Source organism: Hylobates moloch, unplaced genomic scaffold (genome assembly GCF_009828535.3).
Source record: "Hylobates moloch isolate HMO894 unplaced genomic scaffold, HMol_V3 SCAFFOLD_20, whole genome shotgun sequence".
NCBI classification, from domain to species: domain Eukaryota; kingdom Metazoa; phylum Chordata; class Mammalia; order Primates; family Hylobatidae; genus Hylobates; species Hylobates moloch.
The window spans coordinates 18,062,326-18,073,511 of record NW_026652295.1 but is presented as its reverse complement, the minus strand read 5'-3'; the positions used below and the strand labels follow the sequence as shown (position 1 = coordinate 18,073,511).

Here is an 11,186-nt window from a genome sequence, read left to right as displayed (position 1 = left end):
ATATAGATATCTAAGAGGGTTGGTACAACCAAACCTCTAATATGCTATGCAGGGTATTACTCCCAAGAAAACAGAATGTGCCTAAGATATATTCTCAAGGTCAAGTCATGTATACCATTATAAGTTTTGTTTTATTTGGTTTCAAATCACTGTACACAATGTTTTAGACCCATTACAACAGAACAGTATCCATAACAACCAATACTTACTGAGCTAGGTTCTTCTAGTAAGTTACCTTCTAGGAATAGATCCATGTACTCTGAGAATTATCATTAATTCTTTTAGACCATAAGGGTCTCATTAGATGAATTTCCAACTCAATATATTAAACAGTATCCAGGTGGCTTTACAAAATACTCAACCACTCATACAAGGCAGTTTATTGTCCTAGGAGAATCTGTCTTGTTGATCATTACCTTGTGTCATACATTATACCAAAACTGGCATTGTGTAATTTTAGATGCTTGTATTATGTTAAAGTCTCATAACCAAACTAAAATACAAAATATTCACACCTACTCACACATACACATACAACACACTAGGCACATATTGAAAACACATTTTTCATATTCCTTCAAATATAATCTCCAGATATAAAAGCAGGAAACTGCATCATTCTAAACAAAATAAAAATCTAAAAAATTCTCATTTTCTTATCCTCACATTCTCCCATTCGGGCACATATTTAAACCAAAGCATTTAAGCTTTGTACGTCACTAGACTGTATACCACATTTTCGTGGAAGTACCCATACAGGCTGTACTCCTCTCCTTTTCTTTGCAGTTCACTTAAGAGCCTACCATCAACTTTTTGTGGTAGCACATTCACAGTAACAGAATATAGTAGAGAAAGTCTCTGCCCAGAGATGCTTTCTTCTTTGCCAGTGTCAGACCTACTACACAAGCTCTTTGAATTGTGCAACCCTGCATAAGCATTTGCTGCTGTTAATTTACTCTGGAATCTGCCCTTAACTCTTTTCTGTAATGAATTTTTCTCTCTATTTCCTTGCTCTCTTTTCCACTCTCAGGTGAGTTTGTTTTGACGTAATCCCCATTTTCCCATTTTCCCATTCTTTCCCTCCTGAAAATGTGGTCCATTCTTTTGCTGAGAAATGTAATTACCAACTAGCATACAAATATATGGCCATGTATGTTCTAAAGGAACAGCTGCAAAATTGCTAATATTAGGTCTAATTTAGCGACAATAAATTAGCAAATGTGTGGAAGCACAATGATGACAGCATAATTATAACAAAAGTCGATGTGTTGAAGTATATGGATGACAATATGTACTAATTTTAGAGAGAAGAAAAGAACCCTAAACCAAATGAAATGCATGCGACGAACAGACGGGACTAATAGCTCAGACACATACACTTAATGTGGCCAGTCACTGTAAAAACAAAAAGATAGATGAAGCTGTTCAAAAATCTAGCTAACAAGCAATGTAGTCTGAAACCATTAACTGTCAGGGGTAATAACACTCAAAGTGCTGAAGTGCAGTAAAGCAGCCGCACTTCCCTGGGATGGATGCTGTTGTACCAGTGCACACCTGTGAAGAGGGCGCTAAATCTATCCTTGCATTCATTATAACAGAGAGAGGAAAAACAACACTAATAATGTAAAGTATAAACGGAAATAGCAGACAGCAGAGAGTGACATTTGCATGGTCCCAGTCAGCTTGTTAGCTGAAGTGGGTTTTAATTAGCTATTTTCCAGCAAGCAAACGAGCAAATTAGTGGCAGCTATAAACAAGAAGAGACAATCAGGCCCAAAGAAAAGGAGAAAGGATCAGGGTGTCTTTGCAGGGAGTGGAAAGGAGAGGGCAAGAAAATACAAAGGTTTTACTTGAGACTTTTCTCCATCACAGAATTAATGTTTTCTTTTGAAAATTCCTTAGAGATGATCCAGTCCTTTCTTCTTTTGCAGGTAAGGAGACTGAGGTCCATAGAGATTAGCTAATTTGTCCCAGGTCACACATCACATCTAAACACAGCTATTAAAAGGGACACGGGACATTTCCAAGTCTAGTTTTCTTTAAGAAAATTGTTTTTGAATATTTTGAGTGGATCAGTTCCTTAAAAATACAAATTGAAATATTTTGAGTGGATCAGCTCCTTAAAAATACAAAGAATTGTGAAACCATTTGCAAAACATACGTGATAATTTAGGAATACGACTGGTTATAATTTGGAGTCCAACTATGATGAGACATAAAACAAAATGAGAAATAATATTACAAATAGGATAATAATACCTGCACACAGCCAAAGGTACATTTTGATAAACTCTAAACAAACACTCATCATGTAGTCAATGAGTGCCTATTATATAGGAGGCACAGGATTAAACCTAAGAATGTAACTTTTGCTGTTAGGTAGATGTGCGGACAAGTAAAAAGACATTACACAACAATGGGATGCAAACCTTGATGCAACAGGAGACAGTGCTGAGGAGCCCTCCAGAGATGTCGCTAAGCTCATGGAGAAAGTCACAACAGGACAAGCTTTTGAGAGGAAGGGCCATCAAAGCAGGATATGAAGCATGCCCAAGAGAAGCCAGTTCTCTCCCAAGTCCACAGCAAGCAAGCACCTATGTGCTCAAGACAATCATATCTGTAAAAAGAAAATTCAAAAAACTAGTTATCCCACTGGACTAGATAAGAGGACCTTCAAACGCTCAAACACAAAGAAGCTCTTTATATAGTTTTCATTATCTAATTTCATCTAATTTACAACCTGACATATGTTCTTTAAAAAGAATAAAGTAATTGGGGTAAAGGGAAAATCTTGGAGCAAGGGATAACAGAAATCAGTAGACTTATCCCTTTCTATCATAAATTTGACTGATATATTAAGAAGATTTAAGCAGATTAAAGTATGAGATAACCCAAATAGAATACAGAGGGGAAAAAAAACAGCCAGGACAAGAGACTGAAGCAAATACTACCACAAATGTTTGTCACTGCTATAGATAATGAAGACAAGGACAGTTCATATGAAAGGGACTGAGAAACTAGGGGCTATATTTACCAAGAGGCATCAATATCATTATCTTCATAGTTTGCATGTATAGAATTATGATTACATGGAGATTCTGCATAGGACAGAAAATTGGTCCTGCATATGACTTCACCATCCACAGAATGGCTTCAAATATGAGACAGATAAAAAAGATGGATAGACACAGGAAAATGAAAAAAGTAGCTGTCCTCTCTCAGCTAAATGAGATGAATATGTAGTGTCATTAATTGTTCATTCATCCAATAAACATTTATGGAGCTCCTACTATATGTAAAGCATTGGATTAGACCCTGGGCATATAGACATGAATGACTTTAAAGATGATTTGGGTATGTCTGATTCCTCTCCCACAGGTCAGATCTTTAAACAGTAGAAGACATGCTTCTCTAATTCTTCTTTTCCTGATGTTAAATGACCATATTTAGTTCATCTTTTTTCATATAATATTTCCAAATGTCTCAAACCTCCTTTCTGTAGTCTTCAGGGGATTGTTTCTATCATATCAAAAGCATGATGTTCAAAAATTCACAAGTGGGACCTAACTAAGCTAGAGAGCTTCTGCACAGCAAAAGAAACTATCCATCAACAGACAACCTACAGAATGAGAGGAAATATTCACACACTATGCATCCATCAAAGATCTAATATCCAGAATCTATAAGAAACTTAAACAAATCAACAAGCAAAAAACAAATAACGCCATTAAAAAATGGGCAAAGGACATGAACAGATATGCTTTTCAAAAGAAGACATACAAGCAGCCAATAAACATATGAAAAAATGCTCAACATCACCAATCATCAGAGAAATGAAAATTAAAACCACAATGAGATATCATCTTGCACCAGTCAGAATGGCTATTATTAAAATGTCAAAAAAAAACCACAAAAAACAAATGCTGGTGAGGTTGCAAAGAAAAGCAAATGCTTGTACACTGTTGGTAAGAATGTAAATTAGTTCAGCTACTGTGGAAAGCAGTTTGGAGATTTCTCAAAGAACTTAAAACAGAGCTACCATTTGACCCAGCTAACACATTACTGGGTGTATATATTCAAAGGAAAATAGACCATTATACAAAAAAGACATATGCACTTGTATGTTTATTGCTATGCTATTCACTATAGCAAAGACATGGAATCAACTTAGGTTCCCATAAATAATGGATCAGACATAGAAAACGTGGTACATATACATGGTGGAATACTATGCAGCCATAAAAAAGAATAAAATGGTCCTCTCTCCGGTCCGTGCCTCCAAAATGACAAAGAAAAGAAGGAACAATGGTCGTGCCAAAAAGGGCCGCGGCCACGTGCAGCCTATTCGCTGCACTAACTGTGCCCGATGCGTGCCCAAGGACAAGGCCATTAAGAAATTCGTCATTCGAAACATAGTGGAGGCCGCAGCAGTCAGGGACATTTCTGAAGCGAGCGTCTTCGATGCCTATGTGCTTCCCAAGCTGTATGTGAAGCTACATTACTGTGTGAGTTGTGCAATTCACAGCAAAGTAGTCAGGAATCGATCTCGTGAAGCCCGCAAGGACCGAACACCCCCACCCCGATTTAGACCTGCGGGTGCTGCCCCACGTCCCCCACCAAAGCCCATGTAAGGAGCTGAGTTCTTAAAGACTGAAGACAGACTATTCTCTGGAGAAAAATAAAATGGAAATTGTACTTAAAAAAAAAAAATTAAAAAAAAAGAATAAAATGTATCCTCTTCAGCAACATGGATGCACATGGAGGGAATAATCCTAAGTGAATTAATGCGGGAACAGAAAATCAAATACCGCATGTTCTCACTTATAAGTGGGAGCTAAACATTGGGCACACATGGACATAAACATGGGAAAAACAGACACTTCAGACTACCAGAGGGGGAAGGTAGGAATGGGGACAAGGGTTGAAAAACTACTATTGGGTACCATGTGCACTTCGTGGATGCAATATACCCATGGAACAAACCTACGTACCTACTCCCTGTGTCTCAAATAAAAGTTGAATTTTTTTTTAGAAAAAGCATAATGTTTAGACACTATTGTCTGTTTATTATCATTTAAACATAATTATCACTTTCTTTGGTGCAGTTACTACTTTATTAATCTAACCCCAAATCACATCTGCTTTTTTATCAGCCGTGCATCATGTTAACTAACCTGGTTTATTGTTAACTAATAACTCTAAAATGTTATCACAAAATAATGTTTCACATTTGAGAATACTCAATTGCAATATCTTAATCCACTAATATAATTTCGTTATACTTATCCATTTTCTAGCTTATTAAAAATTGTGTGAGTCCTGATTCTGTCATCTAATATATTCACTACATCACCCACTACACCATTACTATGTCATCTCCAATTCATTACAAAACTTTCTACATCTTTATTCAAGTATTGATAAGACTGAGAAAGATAAGGAAAAAACACCCTCCCAATGTAACATTAGAAACATTCCTTCTGACTTACATAAACCAAGTAGCAATCATTGTGTTATGAAACTATTTTACTTGGTTTATGAAACAATTTTGTTTGTTTTAGAATCTAGTCCATAATTCTCCATGTGTTACACTGGGCTCCCCACGAAGCATGCTGTAAGACTAGGATTTGAAGAAAGGTCGTTTGCTTAGGAGGTTTTTTCTCAGAAAGTGCTGGTGGAGGAGAATGGGAAGTTAGGCAGGGAAAGGGAAGAAGGAAACCAACATGGGATGCTCTGTGGAGGGATGAGGAGGAAGCTGAGGTATGGATCCACTTCTCCTCCCAACGATTGAGTGCTGTTCACAGGGGTGTTAACTCCCAGGTCTGTACATGGGCCAAGCACATTTTTGGGGACAGAGAAGTCCTCAGGCAGAAAGTGGCAGGTGCTTGGAGTAATGAGCTATCAGAATGCTGAGGGCTGAGGGGATATGGACAGGGGACCAACATCTGCTACACTGCAGCTCATCCACTAAGACAGCATGAGACTTCTTTTCAAAAGCCTTGCTCAAATTGAGATACATAATATCAATCCCATTACCCATATTTATTCATTCAATTACATTTTTCAATTCTCTTTGTTGCTAAATATTGCAGATACAATGCTATTATCTGGTGCTCTATTAAATGAGTGACCTTGTCCAAAAATGATATTTATCTTATAACTTAATTTTAATAAGTTCATTCTGAACCCTAATAATTTCTGCCTATTTCCTACCAATCTTTTGACAGTTTGTTGATAATATTCTTTAGAACTGACACAGGTTAATCTATTAGAAACCTAGAGAATGCTTTTTCTTTATTAATTTTCATAAATCAATCATTCCCATTATTAGATTTTATTTGATCTCTAAAGTTTTCAAGACCTTCAGTAGCATTTTTATTTTCAGATTTTTGACAGACTAGATATTTTTCTATGCCAAATAAACAAACAAAGAAACTAAACTTGCTAGGGGATAAACATAACAAACATCCTGATAAATAAATGTGCAACTGAACATAAGGAACCAGGAAGCTAAAACCAGAGTATTTAGCAGACTGTAAAACGTTGACTTCCTTGGGGCTATTTGTTAATCTCAGTAGTCAGGAGACTTGAATTGTAATGACATGTGATAGTAATGCTTGGGCTCACAAACTTAGTGACTTGAAACTACCTACTACCAGAATAAATCCAAAACTTCAGGAGGCCACACCCTTAGTCAAAATTTAGTTGGAGAAATATTTTCCTACTAGGAAAAAAAAGGTAAAAATAACTGTTCTGTCTCATCATGGAATCAATGTAAGATAAAAATAATCTCCTAGATCATTTGAAACATGCATGTTTGGGGCTAAAATACAGACTGTCAGCATGATCTTAAAAACCCTAAGGCAAGGAATTAATTCAGTAGTCCTAGATTTGCAGCACCCCAGGGTCTGGCAAAGGCAAATGTACATCTTCTCTGGAGAGATGTACCCTCTAACCCAAGTTCAGAGAATTCTCATGGATAACTTATGGATATAAGCTCCCCATTCAAAATTAGAAAACATACAGACCACCATGCACAAAAAAGAGCAGAAACAACAGTAGTATTGGATCTTCTAAAACTTCAAATATGGAATTACTAATATTGATATTTACCATTAACATTATTAAAATTAAAACATGAAATAAAAAAGAAAGAGGCAACTGAGTACCTAAAAAGAGATTTGAAAATGTGTCAAACAGAACTAGAATTAAGTTAATTACATTTTGAAATAGTTGAATAGATGAGTTAGCACAATAGATCCAGCTGAAGAAATCACTTGCAAATTGGAAAATGCAGAGGAAGAAATTGGTCAAATAGCAATTTAGAGAGATAAAGAGATGAACAATATAATAAATATGGTGAATAGAACAAGATGGCCCCCATGTACATTAAATGTTGTAGAAAGAGAGTATACAAAAAATGAGGAAGAGAAAATACAGAGATAATCACTAAAATTTTTGAAGAATTGACAAAAGGCAGATATTCTCATATTTAGAAACATAACAGATCTTGAACAAGATATGTAAGAATGAATTCATACCTACAAACATCACAGAGAATCTGCAAAACATAGAACAGAAGGAGTCTTGGTAGCAGTGAAAGAGAATTGGAGTTTACTCTCAAACCAATGATAAAAACCTAGTGACACACTTTTCAAGAAGTAACAATAAAAGCCAGAAGACAGTAGAATAATTTTCAGCGTGTCAATTGCTCTCAACCTAAAATTACATACCAAGCTAAACTCTTACTTAAGAAAGACAACAAAATAAAGAAAAATAACAGAAAATGTACCATCACACATCCTCTCTTAAGAAACTTCTAAAATCTCCACATCAGAAACAACGGAATAGAACCTAGAAGGGAATATCGATGTCTGTGCTGCTGCGAGGCACAGCTCTGAGTGCCACCCTTCAGAAAGTATGCAGTGTGAATGCTGCTGCCTACCACTGTGCAACCTCACAGAATTTTCACAGGTGTAAGCACAAGGTGGCAAAAAAAATCAGTAACATGTATCTAAATCTCAACAAACATCAACTGTACATTTAAGAAATAAGCATAATAATGACTACACTTGGGATAAAGGGTAATCAGAACGAAAATAATGAAAAATAAAGACACTTAAAACAGGAGAAGGTGACCAGGGTGGGTTGTTTTAAGACAAATGTCTAAATTAAAAATGTAATATAAGCACTGAACATTAGAAATAGAATGTATTACTTCTAAACCAGTAGATGAAAGTAGAGAGGCTGTGTTTCATGAGTCCAAATTAAATGAGTAGAAAAAGCATAGGAAAAAATGCAAGGTGATAGCGATAATCCAAATATATCATTAATCACAATAAATAAAAATAGACTAAACCCACTAAATTAAAAAAAACTGGAATTGTCTGAATAGATTTAAAAACACAAAATTCAGCTCTTTGTTATTAAAGGAGACACACCTAAAGCATAACCATATAGAAAGGATAGAAATAAAATACTAAAAAGTAAGACAAATACTATTCAAAATAGAAGTTGGTGATATTAAAATAGATAACTTTATTATAAATGTAGTGTTAGGGACAAATAATCACTATATAACCATTAAAGGCATATTTTAGCAGAAATACAGTAAATAATTTGAGTCTGGGTGATAATGATGTGTCAGGGTAGGTTTATCAATTGTAACAAATGTGTCATTCTGAAGGGGATGTTAGCCATGGGAGAGGCTGTGCATATTTGGTGGCAGTAAATACATGGGAAAACTCTGTACCATCCACTCAATTTTGCTGTGAATCTAACACTGCTCCAAAAAAGAAGGCAAGGCAAGGCAAGGCAAGGCAAGGCAAGAAGGAAAGGGAAGGAAAGGAAAGGAAAGGGAAAGGGAAAGGGAAAGGGAAGGAATGGAAAAATCTACTTTTAAAATACTTGTGAAAAGAATCAGGACAGAACTTATTGGACATTGAAATTACATGTGTGCTAATTTAAAGTATTTGTACATTAAAAAAGAAAGAAATGAGCTGTCAAGTCATTAAAAGGCATGGAGGAACCGTAATGTATATTACTAAATGAAAGAAGCCAATCTGAAAAGGATGCATCATTTCTACTGTATCATTTCTACTGTATGACATTCTGGAAAAGGCAAAATCATAGAGACAGTAAAAGCATCAGTGATTGTCAGGGGTTAAGGAGGAGGGATGAACAGACCCTGCACAGAGGATTTTCAGGGCAGTGAAACAACTCTGTTTGATACTATAATAGTGTACACATGTAATTTTGTTTTTCCAAACTCACAGAATGTACAACACCAAGAGCGAACCATAATGTAAACTATGGTCTTTAGGTGACAATGTAGGTTGATTGTAACAAATGTACCCCTTCAGTTAAGGATTTTGATAATGGGGGATGCTGTGTATATGTAGGTATGGGGGATAGATGGGAACTTTCTGTACCTTCTGCTCAATTTTCTTGTGAATCTATAACTGCCCTAATTAATCAAGTTTATTTAAAAAAAAAGGAATAGGCCAGGCACGTTGGCTCACACCTGTAACCCCAGCACTTTGGGAGGCCGAGGCAGGTGGATCACAAGGTCAGGAGATGGAGACCATCCTGGCTAACACGGTGAAATCCCATCTCTACTAAAAATCCAAAAAATTAGCCGGGTGGGGTGGCAGGCGTCTGTAGTCCCAGCTGCTCGGGAGGCTGAGGCAGGAGAATGGTGTGAACCCCGGAGGCGGAGCTTGCAGTGAGCCAAGATCACACCGCTGCACTCCAGCCTGGGTGACAGAGCGAGACTCCATCTCAAAAAAATAAAAAATAAAAAATAAAATAAAAAATAAAAAAGGAATAAAGCCATACTTGTTAAACACATTAAGAAGTGAAAAACCCACCTATACTCCAAACAATAATGATTAAAAACTGAGGCAAGATAATTATTATGTGGCTTTAGCCAATCAAGGTTAAAGTGCTCCATTGTCTTCTGGCTGTTGTAGCCTCTAGTGATAAGTTGGCTGTCTTCCTTATCTTTAGTTCTTTATGTCTTCTTCTCTGGCTGCTTTCAAGATTTTCTTTTCATCATTAGTTTTCAGCAGTTTGATATTATGTGTCCTGCCTATTTTTCTTCACTTCCTCTACCCTGAGTGCAATGAGCTTCTTCAATCTGTGGTCTTCTAATTTTTATCAAATTTGAAAATAGTCCGCCTATTATTTCTTCAATATTTTTTCTGTCCCCCTTTTTTCTTTTTCTACTTCTAGTATATCAGTTACTCCTATGTCAGACTTTCTGATATTTCCTCAAAGGTTACTAATGCTCTGTTCATTTTTCTTTAATTCTTTTTTCCTTTCTGCTTTATTTTGGAGATTTTCTAGTGCTATGTTTTCAAAGTCATTGATTTTTTTCCTGCAAGGTTTAATCTGCCATGAATCCAAGCCAGTGTACTTTTTTATTCCAAGCATTTTAGTTTTAATTTTTAGAAGTTTTATTTGTCATTTTATATCTTCTATATCTCTCCTCATTATACTCATGCTGTTCTCAAACCTTCAGAAATATAGAGCATATTTATAATAGTTATGTTAACATCTTTGTCTGCTACCTCATAATTTCACTTATTTCTGGGTCTATCAATTAATTTTCCTCTGAGTTATGGGTCATAATTTCCCAGTTCTTTGTGTCTGGCAGTACTCTTTTGGATACCGGACACTGTAAATTTTATGTTGTTGGATATGAGATTTTGTTGCATTCCTTTAAATGGTATTGACTTTTTTGTCTGGGAAACAGTCAGACTATTTGGGATATTTGGGATTGCTTTGTTTCTGTGTAGCATTGCCTTTAAGCTGTGTTAGGTCATGTCGAGAGCAGCCTTTATTCTAGGGATAATTTAGCCTTCTGAATAGTCTACTCAATGCCTCATTTATTATGAAATCCCTCTGCTCTTGCTGACAGGAACAGAATATATTTCCAGCCTGTGATTAGCTTCAGGAATTGTTCAGCCTACTCAGTTCCAATGTCCAGCCTAGATATATCCAGCCTTGGATCATTTATTCTCATGCATGAGCAAATCAGTACTCCACCAAAGACTCAAAGGGACACCCCTGCATATCTTCCAAGCTCTGTCTTTGTGAAGCTCCCTGTGCTCCACCAATGTCTCCCTGAACTACAATCAATGTCTCTAAAACTCAGTGAGATTCCTTGTTTTTAATTTGTTTCT

At 36.2% G+C, this 11,186-nt stretch overlaps 1 protein-coding gene across 1 annotated transcript; it reads left to right on the top strand.

The window, feature by feature from the left end:
* Nucleotides 1-4,263: 4,263 nt before the first annotated feature.
* On the top strand, nt 4,264-4,716 carry LOC116460027 (small ribosomal subunit protein eS26). Its single transcript, XM_032140868.2, has one exon. It carries the CDS (start codon nt 4,284-4,286, stop codon nt 4,629-4,631), a length of 348 nt encoding a protein of 115 aa, XP_031996759.2. The 5' UTR covers nt 4,264-4,283; the 3' UTR covers nt 4,632-4,716.
* The last annotated feature ends 6,470 nt before the right edge of the window (nt 4,717-11,186 follow it).